The 27,368-nt window shown below is 41.0% G+C and overlaps 1 protein-coding gene across 3 annotated transcripts; it reads left to right on the forward strand.

Annotated features, from left to right (window-relative positions):
* The first annotated feature begins 3,130 nt into the window (after positions 1-3,130).
* On the forward strand, positions 3,131-27,303 carry cpsf6 (cleavage and polyadenylation specific factor 6). 3 transcript variants are annotated; one of them, XM_015958894.3, is made up of 11 exons: positions 3,131-3,282; positions 4,879-5,085; positions 5,177-5,280; positions 5,403-5,548; positions 15,217-15,396; positions 16,125-16,232; positions 18,334-18,832; positions 18,918-19,033; positions 19,170-19,323; positions 19,402-19,600; positions 26,755-27,303. In XM_015958894.3, exons 1-10 carry the CDS (start codon positions 3,223-3,225, stop codon positions 19,586-19,588), a joined length of 1,761 nt encoding a protein of 586 aa, XP_015814380.1. In that variant the 5' UTR covers positions 3,131-3,222; the 3' UTR covers positions 19,589-19,600; positions 26,755-27,303. The 3 variants fall into 3 exon arrangements, with proteins under 3 accessions (XP_015814380.1, XP_015814388.1, XP_015814397.1); XM_015958902.3 differs by having other exon boundaries at positions 19,170-19,311; XM_015958911.3 differs by lacking the exon at positions 16,125-16,232.
* The last annotated feature ends 65 nt before the right edge of the window (positions 27,304-27,368 follow it).

Genomic DNA, 27,368 nt, shown 5'->3' on the forward strand with positions numbered 1-27,368 from the left:
GAGACTAGGCTTAAAACATTTTTATTTGATAGGGCCTATGGTTAAAACCTGATGTTAGCCCAGATCTGGACAAGTTGGGGAATAGAGGGAGGTGGAGAGTAGAGTCGGTTAAGACAGCTCTCCCTTGCCCTGCCTCCAACATGCCTCCATCTTAAAGGCTGGGTTATCCTGAGTTATCTCTGTAGTTATGCTGCTAGAGGCTTAGACTGCTGAAGGACATACTGACCACTTTCCACACGCTACCTTTTTCTATTCTCTAATTGCAATATTTCCTGTTATTTCAGCAGTTAAAGGGATATTTTGCAACTTGTTCATATTTTTAAATCATTTTCTTGAGCCAGAATGTGCTAAAATGACCCTTTACAGGGTTACAGTTTTTCTCAGTTGCTTTGGTGCATTACTCACAACAGAATTCAACTTTGCACAACAGTTAGTTCAACCTCCACAACATGTAGTCGTTTTGGCACAAACTAGTGGCGGTTTCATGTTCATTTCATCCAAAGGCAAATGCCTTTGGACATGAAGAAGTTGAGTAAGTACAAATGTCTAAAGAATGGTCACTTTTGACTTGCTATTCATCACATTCTCCTTGCTTTTATTATGAATGTCACAATTATTTATACTTTTACCGGCTGAATAGTCATTGTCCTTACTACTAATAGTCTTCATTTCATTGCTTGTGTCATTGCACTCAAAATTGTTGAACATCTTGTCAAACAATTTGTACACCCATTTTGAAAACCCTATGTTTAAGGAGTTTCCATGGAAATCTCCATAAATTACTTTTCTCAGGTGAACCTTAGCTCACACTAATGAAAACTGGTGTGTGTCCTGGTGACAATCGGACAATGTGTGTAGTGGTTTGGGATAATGTTAGCTTCCATCACTCTGCTGTAGTCCGGCAGTGGTTTGCAGCACACGACAGGATGCTTGTGGAGTTTCTTCCTCCTTACACTCCATTCCTAAATCCAACTGAGGAGTTTTTCTCTTCCTGCCGGTGGAAGGTATATGACAGGCATCCACATACCCAAATGGCCCTGCTAGCAGCTATGGATGCAGCTTGTGGTGACATCACAGCAGAGTCCTGCAGAGGGTGGATTCGACACTCCAGAAGATACTTTCCCCGATGCATCGATAGAGCTGACATTCCCTGTGATGCTGATGAAAATATGTGGGCAGACAGACGGGAGCGTGTAGATATCAATGATTGATATGCAGCAGTGTCTGTTCAGTTTTTTTTTGTTTCATAACTACTGCAGTAAGGCTTACTGTGTAAGTGAGTTTATATTTGCTGTAAAATATTTGTTTTACTGTATTTCCCCAGTTGCACAATGCTGTGAACAGTTTCGATTAAATATTATCAAGAGTGCACATGAAGTGTCTTGATTTTCCTTTACAATTTATGGTTTTCAACATGCCGTGCATGCTGTCCAGACTTGACATGTCATTGGGAAGCACCTACAAAGAAATCCGTCACAATGAGAACACGTTCAAACCATTTGATTTTGTGACCAAAGGTGCCGGTGTAATCACTTGTAATTGTGACAGCCCTGACACTTTGATTGATATAAGTACTTGCCTTTGATGAATATATTATTTATTTTGATTAAGGGACTTGCTTTTGAAGCATTGACTACTTATTTTCAACAACTGACTTTTCTTTTTGATGAAGTGATTCACTTTTGCAAGTTATCCACCATGTTTTGCAGTTTGCACTAATTGTTTTGAGAAGAGCCTTAGTAGTGGTGCAGAGATCAATCCAGTTGTGAGAAATGCACCACAGCAACTGAGAAAAACTGTAATGAAATGCCATCCAGCCCATATCGCCCGTGTGGCCAGAATATCCCACCTGGCGCTGTGTAGGGGCCGGGGTGAGTCAATCCCCAGTAAGTCGTGGCAGATGGCTGATTATACTGATCCAAGATCCTCTTGAGGTTTCTTCCTGTTAAAAGGAGTTTTCATCTCCACTGTTGCTACATGCTTGCTTTGAATGAGGATTGCTGTAAAAGACACTGACACTAGGCAGTGTCTCAATACAATTTGCTGGGTTCCTTATATGGGAAAACTTTTTACTAATTGGTATAATGAATTGAATTGGTTAGTAATGTGAAGTGCCATGAGATGACTTGTGATTTGGCACTATATAAATAAACTGGACAGAACTGAGGTAAATTTAATAAAATATATTATTTGATCACATGCTCACCAGATACAAGTCTAGAAATATTAGGATACGTTTTTAAATATTTGTTCTTAGCAACATTTTCTGAAATTACTGGAACAAAATCAACGGAATCGATTAAGTAATTTCAAAAGGAAAGAACCAATCAAGAGGGAAACAATAGAACGTTGATGTCTCTTTGTGCTGTTTAATTGAAACCTTTGTCGCCCTCTTGTGGCTATGTTGTGACAATACAACTCCAATCCAGTCCAACACTCCCAATACTAGGCTCCAAATAATAAAACATTTGTACGTAAACGAGCTTTAAAGATCTTTAAACCCGTAGAGCACCACCAGCTGCTATCTCGTTAAAACACATAAATCATAGAAAATGCAATATTTCAGTGTGTCTTTTGTGTGACCAAATCACGACGTATTAAATATTTCTAGCTGTGATTGTTTTTCTTAAATTAGCTAAGAAAAAATTCTTAATTTTTTGATAACACGTTTATTGTAATGCTGATTTAAAAAACCCCACAAGGGTGCAAACAAACATACAAACAAGAAGATAATTAATATTTTTTAATCGCATGCATGGTTATTATAACATGTTTAATCTTGTAGTAATTCGATGGTCTGAAGACATTTGGCCACACACAACTTTGGCAACTCTCTAACTGGTCCACTTGATAACAAGATGTACTTATAAACAATATTTTAAAAATAAACACAAATTGTATTATGTTACATACATAAGGACATATTTTTACATATATAAGAACATAGTATTGTTATTATTATTAGATAGATAGATGGATGGATAGATGGATGGATGGATGGATGGATGGATGGATGGATGGATGGGTGCAAGTGTGTCAAATTTCATGTCTCCAAACCAAACAGATTTTCATTATGAAACTTATTAGAATGAAAAGTGGGTTATTTACTCGTGTACCCACAGCGGCCAGCAGGGGCGCGCCCTGAGGTTGCTTGTTTGTGGGTCGTTGTTGGGTCTGCAGACTGCACCGCCGCGCGGGTAGAGAGCGGCGGATCGGGAGAAAATGGCGGATGGTGTGGATCATATCGACATTTATGCCGATGTGGAGGAGGAATTCAGCCAGGTATTATTAACTCACGGCAGTTCATTCAACCGTGTTTGGTTTTGTGGAGGCTTGTAATCATTTGTTGGTATTAGAATTGGATAAAATCGTATTTGTATGCGAGTCTGTTGAAGAGGCCTTTCAGGGCGCTTGGTTGCAGCTCAGCTTCAGATCAATGTAGCCTTTGAAGTAAAAGCATTCACCGAGGCGTGTGTTTTGCCCAAGGGTTTATACAACGGGTACATAATTATTAGTATAATTTTACGCGAGTAAACAAGATTTATAGCCACTTATTCGTGTAGCTCCCTTCCAGGCCTCCGCGTGGTTTCCCATGGCGGACCAGCGAGTCAAACAGATGCTCCTACTGTTAGCTACTATGAGCTAACCTCGTAGGTTTTCCAAACGATCGTGTGAATCAGCTCAGATTTTTATGAGCTGCCACCCATTCGCTTTTAAAGTAAATGAGTGGGAATGCTCCGCAGTGCCTGGGTAAGTGCATGTTTAATTTAGAGATGAGTTGATAGAACATTTGTAGCACTAGCTTGTAGAGGCTGCGTAAAGAAGCAGTACATCCGGGCATTTCGCTGCTTACGCCCCTTCTTTCTGAGGGACAAACAGCCTCCATGATTTGAACGGTAATCAACAATAATCCCTCAATGTTCCTACAACAAAAGCACGACATACGCAAGCTAATTTGTTTTAATGCCAGGGCGAGGTACCAAAGACAACAAAAGGGTGGCGCTGAAATGTCTCACACGAATGTATAAAACAACTTTAATGTAGTCCATTGAACAGTAGTTACATCTTATAGGAATTTAATCCCTTTAAGTCAGTGTCCTGGTAACAACATGTATTGAAATTTTAACATTATCTCTCATATTTTTAACGTGACACTGAAAACCCATTTTTTTTTATTATTTCTGAACATGAAAACAGTCTCCTACACCTATCTCCTGCATCAGCTTCTGGTAGGAAATAGTCGGTGAAACTCTAGGATTTGAAAAGCCTGACAGATCTTCATCACACAGTCACTTAACATTCATGGACTCGCCCGTTTTGACTCGCGCAACAGGAAAGGTTGTTTCTGTTTTAGCATCCGGTAAACAGCAGGGAACTAGTAAAAGCTACCTGTTGGTGTTAGCAACACCACCACACAGCAGAACTCCTTCAAGCTTGTGCAGTTTGTGGAGATAAAACATCAGTGTCACACAGCAAGCAGTCAGTGGTAGAGTTGCATTGCTGTTGGCCAGTTTAAGGGAAATGTCCAAGTATCAGGAAATAAAACACAAAACCCTGCCGTCCGAAGCTCACCTCTGATCTGGCCCACTTCTAGTTCCTGAAACAGGTGCACCGGAGCTTTTTTCCCCCAGAGTATGACTTACTAGGCATTTATTCCTGCTAGAGACCACCGCAAATGTATTAAAAATCTAAGTAAAGTTGATCTTTAAATAATACAAATCAGTAAAACGAATTATAGTTTCTGTAAAGGGGGACTACTAATGATTTATTAAGCACTCAATATAGAGTAGATTTTTTTTATGTAAATAAACAATTTAAAGTGAAAAGAATGAAGTAGAAACATCCTGTTTTTGATTCATACATTTTATCATACCTCAGGAACCAGAGTACCCAGCTCATGAGCAGATCGACTTGTATGATGATGTAATCTCACCTTCGGCCAATAATGGAGATGCTCCTGAAGACCGGGAGTACCTGGATGCACCACTTGCTCCAGGTGGCTCGGAGGGGGGGAAGAGTGCACCACCCAACGCATACACCTACACAGGCAAAAGGATTGCCCTGTATGTAGGAAACCTCACGTGGGTGGGTATCGGTCATCTTAACAGCCAAAATGTTTTTATAGCATTCATCAGAAAATTTGGTAAGATCACTCAAATTTTGTTTTCTCTCACAGTGGACAACAGATGAAGACCTGACAGAAGCCGTCCGTTCAATAGGCATCTCAGATGTGCTAGAGATTAAATTCTATGAAAACAGAGCCAATGGCCAGTCAAAAGGGTGAGTGAGGCCATTGTTTTTGTGTTTGATTTAAGTATAACCCTTGTATTGTCTCCAGCTTCTCTGATTGCTGTGAGCATGATTATTAAAATGACTCTTGTGTTTGTCTTTGCGTTCTTCAGATTTGCTCTCGTGTGTGTGGGTTCAGAAGCATCATCCAGGAAGTTAATGGAGTTGTTGTCGAAGAGGGAGCTCCATGGACAGAATCCCATCGTTACACCGTGCAACAAACAGTCCCTCAGTCAGTTTGAGATGCAGTCACGGAAAAGTAAGTTTAAAGTTACAATGGCAGATCTGCAAAAGAACGTCTACCAACTTAGGGTAGCTACCAATCTATTGTGGAGATGAGCGTCAGTGTTTTTGATTTTGATGCGCCGATCCAATCAAGCGTTTGGAGTTTAGGCCCGATCACTTGATTTTCCGAAGATGAGAATCGTGTGAAAAAGATTGGATTTAACCGTATAAAACAACAAATGTAACTTTTAATTCTTCCTGAATAGAAATTTTCAAACGGCTTAGTTTTAAGAAGACATCTAGAGGCAGACACGGAGCCGCTTTGAAGAATACCTCGTGGAAAAACTCTTAAAGTATGAACGTTTTATTCACCGGTGACTGGAGGAGTGAAAAAATATGCAGCAAGCGTTCTTTTCGTGGATGGAAATGATGGGAAACGTAGGCTTAGAGGTGGCGAGTGCATGAAGAGGTGGAGTAGGAGGAGGGACAATTTTGTCCGTGTTAAAAAGTCTCGGAAATAAAATTTAAAAAACGCAATAATTATTAATAATAATAATGCATTGAACTTATATAGCGCTTTTCTAGACATCCAAAGACGCTTTTTCCACTCACTCTCACGTTCACACACTGCTAGTGATGGTAAGCTACTTGTAGCCACAGCCGCCCTGGGGAGGTCTGACAGAGGCGAGGCTGCCATTTGGTGCCGTCGGCCCCTCTGACCACCACTAACACAGGCAAGTTGGGTGAAGTGTCTTGCCCAAGGACACAACAGCAGGATACCCCTGGCGGGAGCTGGAGTCAAGCCCATGACCCTCTGATCATGAGGCAACCCGCTCTACCACCTGAGCTACTGCTGTCCCAAAATCCACTATATTGGGCCAGATACATGACAGGATACCTCAGAACAGCGCTACACCCTCTGTTGTCCTGGTGGGGAACAGCTTTGCAACACTCCTCAGGAGACGGAGAAGTCCGAACAAATCGCCTCTGTCCATTCGTGCGTGTCTCCCTCGTGGAGCTGACAGAAGTATAAATTAGGCTTAACAGCCACTTATGTGTGCATACTGGGCATTCAACAAGCTGGAAAAGAGAGCTGCATGATAAGCAGCCTTCAAAACAAACTACCTTCTCCTTCGGCCTTTTCCCTTCGGGCATCGCCACAATGACTCATCGAGTTGCTTTAAGTCCCAGTTCACATCTCTTTGTTTAGATAAGCCTGCTGGATGTAGTGCTGCATGCCCCCCCCCCCCCATCACGGGAACGCGCGTTACTCAATACAGCCGCATAATGAGGATGTAAACAATTTGACGTATGAGCAACTTTGTTACTTTTATATATATTTATAATATTAGCACGTTTGTTTTATTCGTGTACTTCCTAATAAGCAAGTCATGTTTTTTTTGTTTGTTTTTTTTTGGCAGAGAAACTTAATTATTTGGATGTTTTCCCATTTTTCTTACATTAATGCTGTGCTGAAGTATCGGATCGGGTCTCTGTATCGGTACATAGTCTAAATCAAATGACTCGGATCAGGAGCACAAGTTTATGTATCCATATATCATATCTAGTTTATTTGTCTACATAAACACAAGTAAAGACAAAGTTGTATTTGAAGCTGCAATGCTTTGCAGCCAGGAGCACATCCCTTGAATGAGCACAGGTATTAGCATCAACTGTGACAATTAATTTGCAGGAAAGAAGTGTGTCCCATTTATAGAAGTTTTTTTGCGTTTAGAGTTTTTGACGGCTTGTCCATGCAGAGCTTCCGTAGTTCAGTTACATCCATAGCTGCTAGCCAAAACTCAGTGGAGTTGAAGTCTTACGGATTTCTGGCTTTACTAAAATGTCTGTACTTATTTTGATTGGTGACAGCTTTTACTTTTTATTAGACTCCAAATGTAATCATTTGGCACGTTGCTCATTCGCAATTTGTAAGAATGTAATCGGCGATGTTAGCATTAGCATCCTTATGGGTTTTTCTCAAGTACTCAAGTAGCCTTCTAATCAGATACTTTTTCAGTGTTTCCCCTAGGAATGTTTCCAGCTGTGGCGGGGGGGATTACGACACGTCTCTAAATAAAGTAAAATTTTCCAGTGCAGATTGGAGACAACCCATAGAAGCACTGATTTGATCTCATTTCAGAGAAAAAATAGAACAGGTCAGGTGCACCTAATGAATAAAATTACTAACAAACTCAGGAATCTTTCTTTGCTTCACTGTTCTGGTGCTGAGAATATCACTAATGCGGATCAAAGGAGATACACAGATGAATGCACCTCTTATTTATTATTTGGAAACTATATTTACTGCAGAGGCAGAGATTTTTTCTATTGATACACGGAATTTACAGAATCATTTTAAATGTTAATAGGGGAAGACTGCAGGAGGGAGTGGTAAAATACAGGGGGTCACCAGCAAAAACAAGAAACTACGAGTCTGATGAAACCCGCTGGTTTTCCATCAGGCAGTCACGGGGCAGCTCCAACGACCCAGTGGCTGTGCTGGGTCAGTTATCGAGCCCAGTCCGGTACCGGCTCGGCCGTGAACGAGCCGAGGCGACGTCGTGCTCTGCTTAAGAAGAAGTGTTATTTTCCCGCTTCAGAAGAAGCGTCCAACGTGTTTGTACGCTTTCTCCGAGACATGTCATGTCGCTAAGTTGTTAGCGCCGCGCGCTAACACGTCAATAGTGCAGCGTAGCCTGCTGGAGGTTTTAAGGGTTCAGATGAAAACACCCGACCTCTCACGCTGCTCACGCATCGATCTTAAGTTGTCACTGTTGCGCTCACGCCGTAATACAGTATTAGATGCAGTTAAAGTCAGACATGAAAAAATAAATACATTTTACATAAATAAGTGATGCTTAGCCTGGTGGGGGGAGGAAAATCTGGCCTAATAAGCACTGGAGGAAACCCTGTCAAGATCGTCAACACTCGTTTATCTTAATGCTATTGAAAGCATCATATCCACTGCTACCTTTCTAATTTCAAACTCAGTAACTTATGCTGTAACTGCACCTTGCTCTGCATGCTCCTTTCTTCTTGCTGCCCGCCGGCTGTGATCACAAGCGACAACATAGTAGTTCCCGCTGCTTCTTCGGGAAACAGCGCAAAAATAAATAAATACATAAAACCTGGGATCTTGTAGGCGTGACGGTAAGATTTCAGCCGTGGTGGGCCGCCACGGCTACGCCTATGTAAGGGAAACCCTGCTTTTTACCGTTACTTGAGCAATCCGTATATCAGGAAATCATTGTCCTCGGTTTGTGTCCTTCCAGTGAGCTTTGCAGATGTGGGAAAATGTCATCAGGCAGTAATCTTTGTTAAATTCATAATTATTCTCGTAGAGAGACCAACTCTTATCTGCCCCTGGGAGCCCCGTAATGCATAGCGTCATTTCAACATGGGGGTGTCTGCGACACGGGTTATATGCAGGTAGCGGCGCTGCGGCTGCTTTATATAGCGACTCGTTGCATTCTCCCGCTACCCAAATCCTCGGATCACGCATTTTAGCTAAAACGCTAACGTTAGCTTGCCTTGCGTTGACTGTAGAGTTGTGGGTGATGGTCACGACATTGAGTGTCATGACATTTGAAGCGTTGCTGCCTTTCACAGACACTTTTTCTGCATGTGCTGCAAACAGGATAGCCGTCTTCTATCAACTGTCCCTCGGCATTCTTCAAATATCCAAAAGATGCCCGTACTTCCCACTTTGTCTTCTTTGAGGGATAATAAATGTCCTGAGCGCTGCCGTCTCCTCCTTTGGCCATTATTTCAGCTTTAGTTTCAAGAAAGTTTTGATACGGTGGAGTCACCAGATACTAGGGCTGCAACTTAGGGCTGTCGCGGTTGAGGAATTCCTCCTGCGGTGATTCAGGGTGGCTTAATATTGCGGTGTGCGATATTATTGCAGCCCCTTTTTTATTGCAGTACTATCTAAACATAATGTTTACACATTTAAAAAAGCTTAAAAATTGCCGTGCCTTCTTTTATAACACTTTACTGAATGCAGATCATAGGGCAGTAACAACACAGATCGCAGTAACGTTTGTTTCTCCGACAGTCGGAGTCCGACTGAACTTAAAAACAACAAAATTCAGGAGGTTAAACTTTTAAATGCAAATTTGGCTGCAGCATCTAACAAATAAGAAACAAGTCCCCATTTTGTTTAGTTGTTTAAAATCAAGCATAAAAAATTACATGTACCGGGCGCGCGCGCGCCGGGGGGCGGGCGCACTATCATTTCACTTTCACACACACGAATGACGGTGATTTATAGCTCGGTCACGTCCTTGTTACCCACAAGGAAAACCAGCATGTTAACCATATACGGTTTGAGAGTGGATCTGAGAGGGGTGGCAACATTTCCAGCAACACTGAAAACCCTCTCGGATGGTGCGCTCGTTGCACTAACGCACGTACTTGCGTGCGACTGGCGAGCAAAGGGAATCTCTCCCGGTTGTTGCTCCACCATGTCAGGGGGTTTCTTTAGGGTGGATGCATTCCTCCTGCAGGTAGCGAGTGAGCTCCAGCTTGGCTCAAACTCTCTTCGGGACGGTTGCAGAAGCAGTGCTTGTCCGGGACTTCAGCAGGTCTCCGAGCGTTTATTTATTTATTTATTTATTTTGCCGCTGGTGGCAGCTCTGTCTCGGCCAAGGACTCTGGCTGCGCAGCAGCTGATGTACTGAAAACCAAAGTGCTCCCAAAGGAGCGAAGTAACGTTTCATTTTTATACCAGTGCAGCCATCCTTCTCAACATGCATCGAGTTGAACCAAGTTCAGTAATCGCGGTGGCCCATGATGCAGCACAGTGGGCTTCTTCATATTGCGATATTTCATTTTTGCGGTTACCGCGACAGCCCTACTGCAACTAACGATTATTTTCATAATTGATTAATCTCTCGATTATTTTTTCGATTAATCGATTAATCGGTTTGTTATTGTTTAACTATTTAACCTATACAAGTGATGGATGCATTTCAGTTAAGAAAAAAAACATAAGATAATTGTGCAGTTGACTGCAATCTATTTTATTGCACATGAACACAGTCAGCAGTATAAAATGAGCTAAACAGTGCAAAATATCAGTCCAGAATAATTTTTTAGCATTAGCTGGAAGCCTGCTCCTTCCACCATGGATAGTCAGGTCTTTTACCAGCATGTTTAGAATAGAGTTTGTAAGTGGTATGCATTAGGGCTGCAACAAACGATTATTTGCATAATCGATTAATCGGATGGGGTCTCGACACGATTAATCGGATTACATAGGGACATTTTTAAAAACTGCTAGGGAAACGTTATTTTTCTCCTTCCTTCACTTTATTAAACACAACATTATTAGAAAACAGTTCAATAGCAGAAAAACAACATGCCATCACCTAAATTGTCTTATAAGCTGTATAGACAGAGACCCTAAGCTACACTTATCTGTGACCTAAAATGCTTGGTCCAAGTTAAACAGCTTAAAGAGCAAGTCAACCCCTACCAGAGTCTAACTCCACTCCTGCTTCATGTTTGAAAAATGCAACACATGCTGTTGCCTGGCAGACCAAGAGGGTGGAGCCGCTAACAAATACACACACACTCAGGCTCACGACGGCATTGTGACATCATAATGTACCAGTTTACATCATAGCATACTTCTTAGCCAATAGCGGTGGCAGATTTAAATTAAAATACAGTGCAGAGTTTTTACCTGACAATGGCACAACACTGCCAGTTTTAGGCTGAATATTTAAATTTTAACTAAGATGCACTGAAGTGCCAAATTATTGACGACACATGTCTGCAGCACGATTAGACACTCTTTATTTAGTTTATCAGCAAAAAAAAGTTTATTTGGGGGTGACTTGCTCTTTAAGGGCAATTCTCATCTGTTTTGTTTGATCTCATCTGTAGACATTTATTATAATTGGGGATGTCAAACAACTAATTTTTAAATGTAATTAAACATAGGCTGTGAATTAATCAAAATTAATCACTATTTCCAAAAATGACTGAAAAAATTCCAAATAAAACAAAAGTAAATGAATGCCATCCTCCTTGCGATGATGCCCTGGGCAACTGCCATAAAGTCACATCAAGAAATGCTGCTGATCATTCCAATGATCCCAAATAGACTCACATTAGGCCACATGAAAGCAACTGAACCCAAAAATATATTAACCAGTATATAACTGCACTCTCACACAACACGCCTGCAGCAACAGTTAGGACTCCTCCCTCCCTTTTAAAAGCGTTTTCGCTTCTGAGGACATTGTGGTTGTAAAGCCACATGCTAGTAGTCTGGCCCCGGTGTGATCAACCAGTTTCTGCGGGAATGTGACGGCGGAACCGGTTCGCAGCGGTGCGAGCCCGCCCCCCCCCCCTATCTAATAGCGTTGCGCTTACAATTTTATAGACTTTTTTTAACGAGCTTAGGGCATGTCTAGCCTGTGTAATAATCCGGGGCTTGGGTGAATCACTTTTGAAAAGTTTTTAACTTACCCGGACACCGAGCTCTCTCCTTCCTCGCTGATGATTCTGACATGCTTGCGTTTAAGACGCTGCATCATCACCGTAGTATCCCCGTGCCATGCTAAGTCTGACCTACAAACGTTGCATGTCTTCGCCTGATTTAATTGAAAATGCTCCCAAACTTTAGAAGTTTTTACTGTTTTGGGGTCTCACTGCTTCTGCCATGTTCCTCTTACAAACACCTGCCGGCTCTCCACCGGTCTGCGCGCAACGGCGGGCGGGAGGGGAGGGGGCTTTTGGAAGAGTTGCGCAACACAACGAATCGATGACGCAATTCGTTGCCAACGCTTTTAGTAATCGATTTTCATCGAATTTATCGATTCGTTGTTGCAGCCCTAGTATGCATTGCTGGGGGGTGAGTGTCTTGTTCCCCTTGTAGTTGTCCATCGTTGCTTGTTTTTTTCTGCACAAGAAACACAAATAGACTGAAATAAGTACACATATAAAATAAAGCAGCACACACTACAACACTAAATCAATATTATATTATTTGAATTAATTAACAATATACAGTGATTAGGGATGGGTACCGAATTCGGTACTTTTTAAGGTACCGACCGAATTCCACAGTACCGACCGAGCACCGATTCACGTAATTTGAAACGGTGCCTCGTTTCGGTACCCGTCCTTCATAACGAGAACTTGCCTAGACAGCTGCACATGCGCAAGAGCGTTATGTCATCGGTCGCTGCGAGCCAGTTGTAAACAGAGCAGCATGGTAGAAAGAACGAAAGCTAAAGCTTGGGTCCACTTCACTAAATTTGATGGGTAACTGGGTGATGATGAAACGCGACAACGATCAAAGTGAGACATCCTCATCTTAATCTGCTCCGGTAGGTAAATAAAATGTTTAAGATAACGTTAGCTTGATTTGTTAGCTTCCGTTTCACTAATGGTGCGTTCACTTTCTCCTCGGAACTCCGAAATTCCAACTGGAAGAACATGAACGCGCTCTAAAGTTTGGCTTCACTTTACTAAATGCGACGGGTGATTGAGTGAAGATGAAACCAGTGACAACGATTTAAGTGTGAGGCATCATCGTTTTAATCTGCTCCAGCAGTTAAATAAACTGTTTAAGATAACGTAGCTTGATATGTTAGCCTCCATCGCCACCATTGTTATCATCAAATGGTGCGTTCGCTTTCTCCTCGGAAATTCTAACTTCCCAGTAGGAAAAATCAAATGAAAAATGATGGCAAAAGGAATGAAGATACACAGTAAATTTAGTTCACAGTAAAGATGTTTGCTTCAGTTTAATTATCAACTTATAAAACTACAAGGACGATGTTAAAATACAAACAGTTGTATGTTATTTATCGTGATATTTATCAAATATGGTTATATATTGAGAAAAATATATATTTAATTATAAAAGAGAATTAAAATATTAAACACTCAAAAGTATCGAAAATTGGTACCATTATGTACCGGTATCGATTCGTAGGTACCGGGAATTAGTACCGGATCGATTCAAATGTCAAAGGTACCCATCCCTAACAGTGATCATTTATTTTGAGGGTTACGTTCTACAAAATAGCCCGCAACAGGAGATATTCAGAAAAAAAGTCTAATTTTTTTTTACTATTAAAAAGCTCTTAAGTAAGAAGCTCATGAGGTTTTAACTTTGAATCGGGAGTATTTAAATTAGCTAGAGAAATGTGAAAAATGTTTATTTTGTGTAATACTGTTTAAGAAACATGATAAAAATGTGTTGTGAGGCGTTTTACAGCGTTAGATAGTAAAACAGCCTTTTAATAGTTAAAATTGACTTTTTCTGAATTTCTCCTGTATTTAAAAATTGAAAGCGTACAACTATGCCGCGTTATATTCACCTGGACACAGCTCGTCTGTATATTTTTCACCGCGGAGTTGTCCTTTTTTAAATGAGGAACATAGTTATGGGTTTGTGCCGTTTTTCTCTTTAACAAGAACATTCTTATAAACAGACGTGCTAAATTTGGCAAGCGCATAATACACAACACGGAGGAGATTCACGATTGCATCTAGTCAATCAGAAGTAGAACAACGCAGACTGACGCGGCAAAAAAAAAACATGTTTAACATTCACTATAACGAACTCAGCTAAAACACTAAGTCCAGCTTGTTTATTTTCTGTTACTTACCGGGCTGGCTCTTCCAAATGACGGCTCACTTGACCGCGGTGCTCTTCCTCTGCTGCATCAGCCCCCACATGCTTTCGTCTCAAATGTTCACTTAGGGACGTCGTGCTTCCGTGCCATGCTAGATGGTTTTTGCATATTTTGCAGGTCACCCGTCTTTTCAAGGCATCTAGAGTGAAGTGCTCCCATACTCGTGAGGTTTTTGTCCGGGGTTTCTCTTCAGTTTTGTCGCTTCTATTTTTCTTCCGTATTTCCTCTTGTTCCGCCATCTGTCACAGCAAGATGAGCGTCAGTAACGTGATACGTCATGAAAACCGAGGGCACTCATTGGCTCATTTCTTCTTCTACGGCTCCACTGGTAGATCAGTGGCTCATTACTGCCACACACTGGCGGCAAATTTAACAGCTTGTAACCGATGTCAGATTGTGGTAATAATAGACTTTATGCGGTAAAATATGATTATTTAACAACTAATCGATGACTAAAAAAGTTAACTATTTTAATAATCGATTATAATCGGTTAAATCGATTAGTTGTTTCAGCTCTACCAGATACGGTGGCTGGTAAGGGTCACCGCGCCTACACCGCAGCCACGGTAAACCCACCAAGATAATATAGTTTTTTTTTAAACAAGACTGTTATTATTGTCAACTTTTTTTTACCGGGGTTTACCGCTACACCGGTTACCGTGACAACCCTACCTGATCGGTCTGCTTTGATCTATTTTGAAAACTCAGATCAAAACCGATAGGGGCGCTATCGGCCGATTGGGATCAAATGCCGATCCATCGGTGCATCCCTAGTGATAACCATTCGCTGCCAGTCAAATCGCAGTCTTTGCGATTAGAAAATCTCCTTTTGTCATGTCGCAATTTAATTGCATATGCAGTTAATCGTTCAGCTCTTAATTGGAACATCCCTGGTTTTTGTTTAAATGCTAGCTTGTTTTGCGAGTTTGCCATTGCTGCTTTAATATCTGTGGCTTTTCCTTTTCCATTTTGTAATTATTAATCATGTAATATTTAAATTAAAAGGCTAACTAATGTTTATATATTTCCCTCCCCACAGGTACCCAGTCAGGGCAAATGTCTGGGGAAGGCAAAGCCGGGCCCCCTGGTTCGGGCAGCCGCAGTGGGGGTTTCCCTATGGGAGGAAGGGTCAAAGGAAGATTTCCTGGACCACCTGGACCTGGAGGAGACCGCTTTCCAGGTCCTGTGGGACCAGGAGGCCCACCACCACATTTCCCTGGTTAGTTTTTATTTTTTGTTGGTGTTGGAGATAATTAATAAGCTGGTTTTTGTTTTTTTCAAATGTGTTGCTTTTATATGTCCACCTGAGACTCGCAATGCTTCCAAACCTAAATATTGTTTGTTCTCCAACTGGGGTTATAGAGAGTAGTCCAACCTTGTAGAATGTTCTAACTAAAGTCATCTGAATTTCAGGTGAACCGTTTTGTTTGTCGTGAACATGTCCGGATTAGTCACACTTCAGTTGTGCTAACTACTAAACTGACATTTCTAGTCTGTTTCCCTGCAGTGTGACAGTGGATCCTGAAATAGTTACAGACGTGTACCATAAACATGTGTTCAGCAGCGCTGCATTAGCCTCACTTGCACCTGCATGGAGTCCGTCATGGCAGGACTTTTATCTTTGCATGTTCTCAATTATGTTTGGATTGGTTTCTGATCCTTTTCACCTCCAGTTGAACAAGTGACCCTTTTCTTTTGCTTGCTGATAGACTGCTTTACAAGCTCTTTGCATAAAAGCTCAACTTGCCAAACTTCCTTAAAGTCAATGACTGAAACACTAGAAGAGAACTTAGTTGTCCCCCTTTTACTCCTGCTTTCCATTCAATCTTTTTTTTACATCTTGTCTTTTGCTTAACATTCGCCCTGCTGGGCTGCATCGGGTCTTCTTTTGGGAACGAGACATTGCTGAAGGGAAGAGCTGTGATTGGTTTTCTTTTTTCTCATTAGGCTCTGGGATGAGACCAGATCTGGTTAGGCACCAAGATGGCCCACTGATGGATTTGGGTTTCAATCCCTTCCCGCCAGGGGGCAGGAACGGGAGCTGGCATAGCAGAGGTGATACACCTCGATTGATTTGATCAATTATCTTTTCGTTTTACGTCAAAGATGTTTATTGAAAGTAGATCTGTGTCTCAGAAACTTCAGGATTTCTGTTTCAGGGATAGTTTTCCTACTGTCATTTAAAACACTATTTAAAAAGCGTTTTAGGCAAACGTGTCATTTATAGTTTTGAGGGAAGTAGCAACTAGGGCTGGGCGATATGGCCTCAAATCTATATTGCGATATAATCTGAAGCATGTGCGGTAACGATATGTATTGCGATATTTTTTTTTCTCTGTTTATATACGTCAAAATGACATGCTTTTAAATATCCTCATGTGGCAAATATATGCCACTTGAGGCATATAGGCCTCCTCCTCCGCCCACTCCATGCTTGCAGTCACTGCTATTCTGTTGTCCCAATGTCAGCAGGGTGTAGGGCTGCTCGATTATGGCAAAAATAATAATCACGATTATGGTGACTGAAATTGAGATCACGATTATTTAGGACGATTTTTCAATTTATGTTGATTTTGTTTTTATTCAGTCATAAAACTGCTCAGGGCACAATCAGGACAAAAATAAGAAACAAGAAGATCACTAAAAGAACTCCTGATTCCCAGTATAAAAAGACCAATATACTTATAGCTCATAGTCTATGACCCAAGGGCTATAGACCTTGGTTTAACGCATTTAAGTCTAACCAGTACAGACCCAAATACCAATATCTTGCAAATACTGACAGCAAGAATTATACAGCGGCATTTATAACAAATAAATGCAAATAAATTGATGTTCACAAAATGTTGCATAATACGTATTTAGTCGTGTCAAGGTGCTGTAGGAGAGTGCACTTGCACCGTGTCCTCAGAGAGATTAGTCATTATTTATCAGTGTGAGGAACTTATTTCTACCTTATTTATAAACTATGTATTTAGAAGTTCATCAGTTAATGTAATAATTGTCCCAACCACAGCTGCACCCCCCACCCCAGTCTCACAGCAATCGGGGCAAGCTGCACGTGTGTTTAGCACGCGCACATTTAGCCGTTTTTAGCTGCTCAGGAGTCCGCAGGTACGGTGTGTGTGTCACTAACTCTGGTTAATCCAACAGGGAGCCGGCTAGGGCCGTTTCTTTAGCGACTGACACATCACTACATCACTCCCTTTCCTAATGTCCTGAAGAACGGTCCGGAGCGCAGGCGGAGTGTTTAGCTAACCTGCAGGAAATGTCAACGACAGTCATCCAGAAAGTAGCTAAGGGTTAGCAGAGATGTTTCTGAGGTGTTCGCTAGGTACTTTTAAGTTAAAAAGTCAAGAAGGGGGTCTGAAAAGCTGTTAGAAATAGCGTCAAAGTCGCTAAGTTGGCAACACTGTGGGAGGAGCGCTTCATTTGCAACTCAGGGCAGCGCAAGCGGGAGGAGCAAATAATTGGCTTGTTTTGTTTTTTATAATCGTTCAAAACTCAGATCGTAATCGTGATTAAAATTCGATGAATTGAGCAGCCCTAGCAGGGTGCACATCTTAGTGACGTCATGTGTTATCGCGGTATTGCGATATAGCCAAAAACTCTATCATTACCCAATTTTATATCGTTTCTACCTTATATCGTTGAAATTGCCCACCCCTAGTAGCAACTGTTGTAAGTTTTAGTTTTTAAAGAGATGTAGAATAACTTGTAAACGCTCTGTATTCTCATGTGAGATTGCATCTTATTTAATGTAGTTTATACCTGTCATTTCTTTGCCTCCATCATTTTCCAACATACGTTGAGGGCACTGAGAAGGCCGGGGAAAATTGAGCTCAATCATGCATAAAAACTCTTGTTGAATTAGTTTAAAAACACGTTTTTCTCCAGCTTAATGTCTTTATTTGGTCTTTTATTTGCTTCCATCTGTGTCATTTGTCCTTTCTTTGGGATCGCACTCTCAGCATTGCAGTGTATCTCAGTAAAGTATGAACAGAAAACAGTAGACCAATGTAAGGTTTTAGTGTCAGAGGTCGGCCCCACGTTGGTCATTTGTAAAACCTTTAAGGTAGCTCTAACTGTTGGCTAAAGGTAAACACTCCAAAATCTGAGTTTGTTTCTACTTGTCTCCCTGTTGTTGATCTTTTAGGTGGGATTCAGGGTCCCCCACGCCCTCCCCCAGGTCCACCTGGTCCCCCTGGCCCTCCGGGTCCACCACCTCCTGGCCAGGGCCTACCTCATCCTCTTGCAGGTCCTCCAAATCGTGGTGACAGGCCGCCTCCTCCTCCTGTTCTCTTCCCTGGTCAATTTGGCCAGCCTCCTCTTGGACCTCTTCCTCCAGGCCCCCCTCCCCCAGGCTATGGCCCTCCTCCTGGTCCCCCTCCCCCTCAGCAGGGCCCACCTCCCCCGGGGCCCTTCCCTCCACGTCCCCCTGGTCCCATTGGACCTCCAATGGCTTTGGCTCCGCCGCCACATTTACAGGGTCCTCCTCCAGGTGGCCCACCACCAGCTCCTCATGTAAACCCTGCATTCTTCCCCCCGCCCGGTAGCAACAGTATGCCCCCCAACGACAGCCGGGGCCCCCCAGGATCAAATGACCCATATGGACGACCGCCACCATATGAACGAGACTATGGCCCTGGAGGCCGGTAAGAAGCGCTGGTGAAAGTGAACAGAACCGCTGTAGCTAGTTTGGGCTGTGGGGATGATTGGTCTTTGTTGCTGACTTTGCAGAGAGATGGAGTCATCACGGACCCCGCTGAGTGAGGCAGAGTTTGAGGAGATCATGAACAGGAACAGAGCTATTTCCTCTAGCGCCATCTCTCGGGCTGTGTCTGATGCCAGCGCAGGTAACACACGCACACACACACACACACACACACACACACACACACATCATTAACAAACGTGACCCCCAAAAACAACAAGTAGAACAGATAATGTTGGTGTATATTTTTTTATTTGTCCTTGTGCTTTTGTTTTTAGCTGATTATGGCAGTGCTATAGAGACTTTAGTGACAGCCATCAGTCTGATCAAGCAGTCCAGAGTGTCAGCAGACGATCGCTGTAAAGTCCTCATCAGCTCCCTTCAGGATTGTCTTCATGGCATTGAGTCGAAGAGCTATGGGTCAGTTTCAAGGTACGGCAGATAAGCATCCTGCATCCCTTCTGAACTGCTTTTGAAAAAACGCCTTTCTAAACTTTTTCTTCCCGTCAGACGAGAACGCTCCCGGGAACGTGACCATAGCCGCTCCCGGGAGAAGAGCCGTCGACATAAATCCCGTAGTCGTGAAAGACACGAGGATTATTACAGAGAGCGTAGTAGGGAACGAGACCGCCATCGTGAGAGGGATCGGGATCGCGACCGGGACCGGGAGAGGGAGAGGGAGTACCGCCACCGTTAGCCAAAAAAGAAGGTGGGTGTCGTGTTATTTTGTTTTCAATGTGAGATTTGACTTTGTTATAAAGTCACCAAGAGGAAAACTAGATTTTTGAAACCTTTTCTGATCGCTCACTGCCTTCTAATTTTATAGTTAACAATAAACCCAACATGGTTTTACTCTGTTAGCTGGCTTTTAAATCAAATTAAACTTTAATGACTAAAGAAGGAAGTGGTGAGCAGGGAAAAGGCCTTCAGAATTCGGCCGTGTGGTTTCAGGTAGGTGTAAAGGTAAGTCTTGTTTCCCTCCATATTGCATACATACACTTTGTGTGTTGGTGTATTTTGTCTTGGCTAAACTTAAACTTAGGGTTTCAGTAGAGATGAAAGGGTTGGGACTTGTACCACTTAAGTTTTATTTCAAAACCAGTTTGGGTGTATTTGTTACTTTGGGTAACTATGGTGTTCACTGGTCACTGTGTGTCTCTACCTTGTAAATTTAGTATAATAGTTAGATTAGCTGGTTGTAAGAACCTGTGCATGTAATTAAACACAGTAGTGGTATTGTTGACATAGATGTTCTGCATCCTCTTATTCTAATATTTGAATGATAGAAAGTGTCAGAATTGTCTGTTTCACCTGCAGCTCTTGAATATAATCACATTTGGACTTAAATACAGAGACAAACTGGTAAATGGGTTGTCCAGTATGTCAGGAATTTGATCCCATATTTGTGATCAGTCGTTTTTACCGTATTTAGTAGAAATGTAATTTGTGTGAGGATCACGTCTTTTAGTGTGGATGGGAATGATGTTCAATTTGTTAGTAGAATAAGGACAGCTTATTTTTTATCTGTTGTCAACATTACAGATCCGCTGATTCTATAAAACAGTGTCATACATGATTATTCTCGAACCTAACTTGAGTAGTTTGCTATTTTTGGGTGTATTTTACAGTATTATTGTACCATATGAATGCATGCAGGTTATGTTTGTGGACTTCTCTTCAGATTGAATGTTTTCATTATGTAACTATTTTTGACTCTTGAAAAGTTGCACCTCATTGTAAAACATTGAGGTTACATGACAAAATGAACGTTATCATGCTTTTTGTCTGTTCTGATCTATTAGTGTTATTTAATTCTGGTCCCGTTAGTTGTTTTTCTGTAACAGTACTGCTGATAGAGGTTCAATCACTTGCATATTTACTCTGGATTTCTTTAGTGTCTCTTTCATTATGGTTTTCCCTTTTCTGTCCAAATTAATTCTGATGTGTTCATACCCAGACTATTCTTTAGAACAGCTTTCTTCACCATACAAAACTACATTTTCAAGTGTAAACGTTGAACACTAAGAATAAAAAATTACGTTTTAGAATTATGGAATGTTCTCCGATCTTTCATAAACCGGTTTTGTTTTTGGTTTGAAAAGATGCTTCCTCCTGAAGTTACTTGGAGATTATCCAGTGATTATTATAATTACTTGTTCTAATTCATGTTATATTGTGGTTCCAGGAATTAGACGGTTTCTAGTTTTCAAATTTGTATTTTGTATATTCTTAAATCTGAGTCATTCAAGTGTTAAATAAATGTAGAATAAAGTCAAACCTGTTATGTATTAGGGCTGCACAAAATCATAAGTATCAGTTTTGCAATGTCCACATGTATTATGTCGATTAAGTAAAAAAAAAAATCTAATATATGGTAGATAAATTATAGGAGCATTCAGGCTTTTTTTTTTTACCAGTTAGAGCAGGGGAACTGACATAACTTAGTTTCCATCATTTTTATAAGAGTTATAAGCCTTTCGCTTCTTTTCTGGTTTCAACAACAGAAGAGTCGCAATTAGATGTCGATATTTATTGTTAAATAAATAAAACGTTGTTTGGTCTTGGTAGTTTGGACCATTAATATCATCTCATCGTGTAAATACTCTTTACTTAGCTCATTACATATTTTATCACAGAGTAGTTCTGAAGAGCTCCTCAACAGCTAATCTGTACACGACTCCGACTCGTTAATAGGAGAAAAAAGATTACTTAAACTGTTTTCACGTGCTGTCTGCAAGCCAGGAAGTTATCCGTTTTACTAAGTGAAATGATTTTAAAAAGTAATACGACACTATTAACAAAATGCATTAAGCAGCAAACGAACCCCCTTAAACGTGTTGGTTTAGTTGAATCCAGCTCTTGCTGCTGCATTTTTGGGTGTTTTGTTTTCCAAATCGTTCTATAACTTCTGTAGAAATACGTCCTCCATGGCAACATTAGAAGGTTGACTAACATTTAAAGTTGTGTGTAAATTTGTGTAGCTGCATTTTAAATGGTGTTTGTGTTGTGCTGAAGTTGGCTGTGTGAGTGTGTGTAAAGAAAAGCCCAGTAGGTCACATGGTTCCTTCAGCACCTCCACACAGTTTCTCCACCCCAAATATATTACATCAACGCTCAGCTCTAAACCTTTCAGTAAAATGGACGGGTTTGAACCCAGAGCGGGGTTTATGCTACATGTACTCAAGTAACATTTTCACGTTTGCTTCTTGTAAACTAGAAAGTAATAACAGTGATGGTGAAACTGTTGGAGGCGCTGAACGCTAAGATCAGGGAAAAACCAAAAGAATGTAACCTGGTAACTATTTTGTTAATCTGCTCTGTGATTTTAGTGTAGACCTTTATCTCTCAATGAGTGTTTGAAGCAATTGTCCTTCACTTATACGTTATTTCCCTGCAGATTAAGTCTCTGTGGCCACTGAGAACCTCTTAAATATATCATTTAATAAAAATACATCAGGATTTCTTTTGTTTTGGGCACAATGGCTATGGGTCAGTCTAGTCACAAAGCTCAGAACACTGCAATCTGTTTATTTTTTATTTTTTTAAAGCTATTAAATACAAGAGATCCATAGTGGGCACAGGGCTTAATGAATTTAGTCATGTCTGAACAACAAAATGCATTTAGGGAAAATGTTTAGATCCACCACAAATGAATTATTGGAAGTGGACACAATCTCATGTCCATAGAAGTCCATTCTCCATTGCTCCATGCATTACATAGACTGTTGCTTGTTTATGGACTTCAGTCGAGTGCCAAATAATCATTATATGCATTTATTCTTGTTGTGGCCATTTGTTGTGTCCAAGAATGCGCTACATTGTTTTGTGTGTTTTAATCACAGTAGAGGATGTTTGTAAAATAAAAAATAAATAAATAAGCCTGTAATGATTATTTATTCTTGCCAAACCAGAGTCAAACTGTTCCAGCTACACGTTGGTAAGAATCATCCATTTCAGATGAAATCACTGGTTGGTGATATCTCTGAATTATTGTCGTTGTGGTTATTTGTGGGTTGTTTATTTTATTTTTGCTTAAACTTTTATGAAACTTTAGATGCAGTTATCCACTTTCCCACTGGCCATCCAATGATTAGTCTGTTTGATCAAACTGAGTTCATTCAAAGATTATTGGCATATAAAAATGTCACTTTCCCCCATTTCAGAAGATTTAGTGCAACCCTTTAAAGCCAAATTATGTTTAGATTATAGTAAATTTTTTCTTGTCTGACTGTATGATGCGGACGTTGGACTGAAACACTTGGATGTTAGGTTCTTCATGGACTGCTTGACCCTGGTTCGGCTCTGATCCGGTCGATTGACCTAGCTTTATTAATCAGTAAATGACTTGTTGGTGACAAAATTACTAGTTAGGAAAACAATTTTCAGGAATGAGTAAAAGGAAATTCAAATTCAAGATTGAAAGACTGCTTACCAGTTTTTTGTAATTTCACTGTAAAGTGAAGTGTAGAAGAAATGTGGTAAGGTATGTGGACAGGTCTGAAATATGCGGTAGCCTCTCACCAGTTACCTATACCATGCATTCTGAAAAGATTCCACTGTATTGCCTGCTTGATAGACGATACTATAAAGCATTAACTTGCAGTGACCTAACGTTTTTCTGTTTTAAAGTAAAAATGTAATGCTTAAGTTCTGTGAGTCTGGGCCCAGAAAGTGCCTTTATCTTTGTGGCTGTTTTGTCCTTTTTTCTGTGGACTTATGAAAAAGTAATTACTTCTACATTCTTCTGCTTACACCAGTTTCAAAGGGAACCTTTTTTTACATGTTGTGCTTCATTAAGGCAGTGTAAACAGAAGTTTATATCTTTGCGCTTCTAGATTTATGTCATGTAGTCAATTTTAAAATGATTCTTGTTCAACTATTTAGCTTTTCTTGTTATTCATCTCTGAATTTGGAGCTCACTGAACTCTTGTCAAATTTTTTAAAAATGCATTCAGGGGAGGGGCACCTTTTTTTGAATGTAACATAAGTTTGCCGCTAACTTTATTGTAAATAGAAATAAGCATTTTAGTGACTTTTTCCTGAGCAGATTTAGCAGTTAATCGTTGCTCTGAAAGGTGTACATGCTGATCATTTCCAGCTGCCTACATTTTCTATTTTAGCTTTATTCTATAAACATTTGCATGAGATGTTTTTGTGCTTATGCTAAGGCTGGGGGCAATTCACAATCAGCTGAGTGAATCAGAACACAAATGGGGGTTGTGATAGCTTAACAAGCCATCCCATATATATGTGACTATATAGGATGGTCATGACCCAAAGACAGATCTCAGTCATGGACAGAATCTACAGTTGTCTTTCAAACTGTGCCTGCATGTTATTGGACAACATGATGTACTCGCTGCTATGGATGCCAGTCAACGAGCCACTCCATACGCTGTTGAAGAAGACACAAATACCACCATTTTATATATAAAGTACTCTGGTACCTATGTCTGCTCTTGACTCGAATGAAAGCCCAAGACAAGTCGAAATTGTCCAAAGTTGATGTCTAAGCTGTTTCAAACGAACCATTGTTTGTTTGTTTGTTTTTTCCAGCTGTGGCGGTGGGGCCCGGGGGGAAAATTATGACAAGTCTCTAAATAAAGTAAAATTTTCTAGTGCAGAGAGAAGACAACCCATAGAAGCACTGATTTGATCTCATTTCAGAGAAAAATAGAACAGGTTAGATGCACCTAATAAATAAAATTACTAACAAACTCAGGGATCGGTTTCTTTGCTTCACTGTTCTGGTGCTGAAAATATCACTAATGCGGATCAAAGGAGATACACAGATGAATGCACCTCTTATTTATTATTTGGAGACTACATTTACTGCAGATGGCAGAGGCAGAGATTTTTTCTGTCGATACACGGAATTTACAGAATCATTTAAAATTTTAATAGGGGAAGACTGCAGGAGGGAGCGGTAAATTACAGGGGGTCCCCAGCAAAAACAAGAAACTTTACGAGTCTGATGAAACCCGCTGGTTTTCCATCAGGCAGTCACGGGGCAGCTCCAACGACCTGGCTGTGCTGGGTCAATGTTATCGAGCTCAGTCCGGCTCGACCGTGAACAAGCCGAGGCGACGTCGTGCTCTGCTTAAGAAGAGTTGTTATTTTCCCGCTTCAGAAGAAGCGTCCAATGTGTTTGTACGCTTTCTCCGAGACATGTCACGTCGCTAAGTTGTTAGCGCCACGCGCTAACACGTCAATAGTGCAGCGTAGCCTGCTGGAGGTTTTAAGGGTTCAGATGAAAACACCCGAACTCTCAGGCTGCTCACACATCGATCTTAAGTTGTCGCTGTTGCACTCACGCCGTAAAACAGTATTAGATGCTGTTAAAGTCAGACATGAAAAAATAAATAAATTTTACATAAATAAGTGATGCTTAGCCTGGTGGGGGGAGGAGAACCTGGCCTAATAAGCACTGGAGGAAACCCTGTCAGGATTATCAACACTCATTTATCTTAATGCTATTGAAACATGTAAACCAAAAAGCATTATATCCACTGCTACCTTTCTAATTTTATACTCAGTAACTTATGCTGTAACTTCACCTTGCCCTGCCTGCTCCTCCTTGCTGCCCGCCGGCTGTGATCACAAGCGACAACATAGTAGTTCCCGCTGCTTCTTCGGGAAACGGCGCAAAAACAAACAAAAAAAACTTGGGATCTTGTAGGCGTGGCGGTGAGATTTCAGCCGTGGCGGCCCACCACGGCTACGCCTATGTAAGGGAAACCCTGCAGTAACATCCCATCCATATAACCGCATGGCACAAGACTGTTCAGACCTGACGAGGCTCTAATGGAGATTGGTTAAATCGACCTGCAGAACAATCATTTAGCTTCTGTTATTGTCTGTCTAGATCTCTTGTCTAGAGTTTTGCATCATTTTCTAACCGAAAAGATTCTCCTCACGATTTGACAAATTTATTAACCATTGATAACTGGCTGAACCCTTCAATGGTGGCTCTGAGTGATTTATTTATTTATTTATTTTTCATTTCTATGATTTAGATCTGCAAATTCATCTGGTGGTGTACCTTTACACAAGCTAACCATGCCAATTATAACTGAAACAGCCTAATAATGTAGTTTCTAACCACAATTAAGTTTTACAACCACACTGCTGACACTAGAAACGGTAAACACTTTGTCAAACTACTTGGAAATGCAAAATAATTGACCATTAAAAGCCACCTTGAACAAAAACTAACTGTGTGCAAATGTCCTCCAATAAAGTTGTTGGTGCACACGGAGTCTTGCATCCACAACATAATATACCCCTCAAAAAACTCACAACTTTCTCTCACGTGTTTTTCTCCTCGATCCTCCGTTGGCATCCTTCTGTTAACTTCTTACTTGTGATTGACATACCTGATCCAACTGGTTACCTCCTCCGCTAAGGCAAAGTCGTCAGCTATTGGTTGATGGCCATAAGTGCCGGCCCCTTTTCTAACCTGTGTATTTTGAAGCAGTTGTGGCGCAGTACATTGTTGAGTCATCAGTTGGCCAATGACATTTGAGAAACAATCTCACACAAGGACCCCACATTGTCTGCTTTTGCAAACTGATTAAGAATGACTGATTGGTGGATCGTTGCGTACAATACATGCCAGGCCCACAAAACGTCTATAAACGTCACCTGTGCTAAAATATCGCCCGTCGAATATCAGTTGGAAACACTTAACATATTGCCCAACTTTACTCCCACACACACCTTTGGAGCTCAAAGTGGTGGTAAATTGAACCCAGCCTTGGTGAACAGTTTGTCTAGTGTAGAGATGTAATGGTGAGTGGGGGGAGTGTTCACTCTTGGGCTGGCATGAAACCAAACTCCACCCTTCATTTTGACACCTTTCAGCTTACGGGGATCAAGGACGGAAGAAAAAAAAAGGAGGAATGCTTTCAGCGCACCATTCCCCTGCTCACCCTGCACGAACGGACAGGAGTACAGTCAGCTACCATCTCTTCCTCCACCCCTTCCCATCTCTCCTCTCCTTTCCTTCTCCACCCATCCTTCTCTGTCTGTTGTCTGCCTGAAAAAGAGCAGTGGATGGAAGACCATGACATGTGAAAAGGCTAAAGGTGAAAAACGTTCTAAATGGCTCTTTTATTTCTGTTTTACTTGACATAAAAAATCGTTTTTTGCTTTTTTCTTTGCAAAGTTACAATAAAACACTCACGTGACCCTGATACAGTAGAGACAGACATTACTTCCTACTTTTTTATTTTTCTTTGGCACGCTGTACTGTGTATATTCAGCTTAGATGTTTTTATAGGGAACATGTGTGATGTTTTCTCTCTCTCCCTCTCAACTCTTTCTGTTTAATGTTTGTATGTTTCTGCTTTTTGATTAAAAACTAGATGGTGTTGTAATAAAATGTTTACTGAGGTACACTCATCTGGTGAATTCCTCTACATGTTTGGTTCATTTATATTAAATGTGTTTTTAGAGATTTAAAATGCTTTACACAC

Source organism: Nothobranchius furzeri, chromosome 1 (assembly GCF_043380555.1).
Source record: "Nothobranchius furzeri strain GRZ-AD chromosome 1, NfurGRZ-RIMD1, whole genome shotgun sequence".
Lineage (NCBI taxonomy): Eukaryota > Metazoa > Chordata > Actinopteri > Cyprinodontiformes > Nothobranchiidae > Nothobranchius > Nothobranchius furzeri.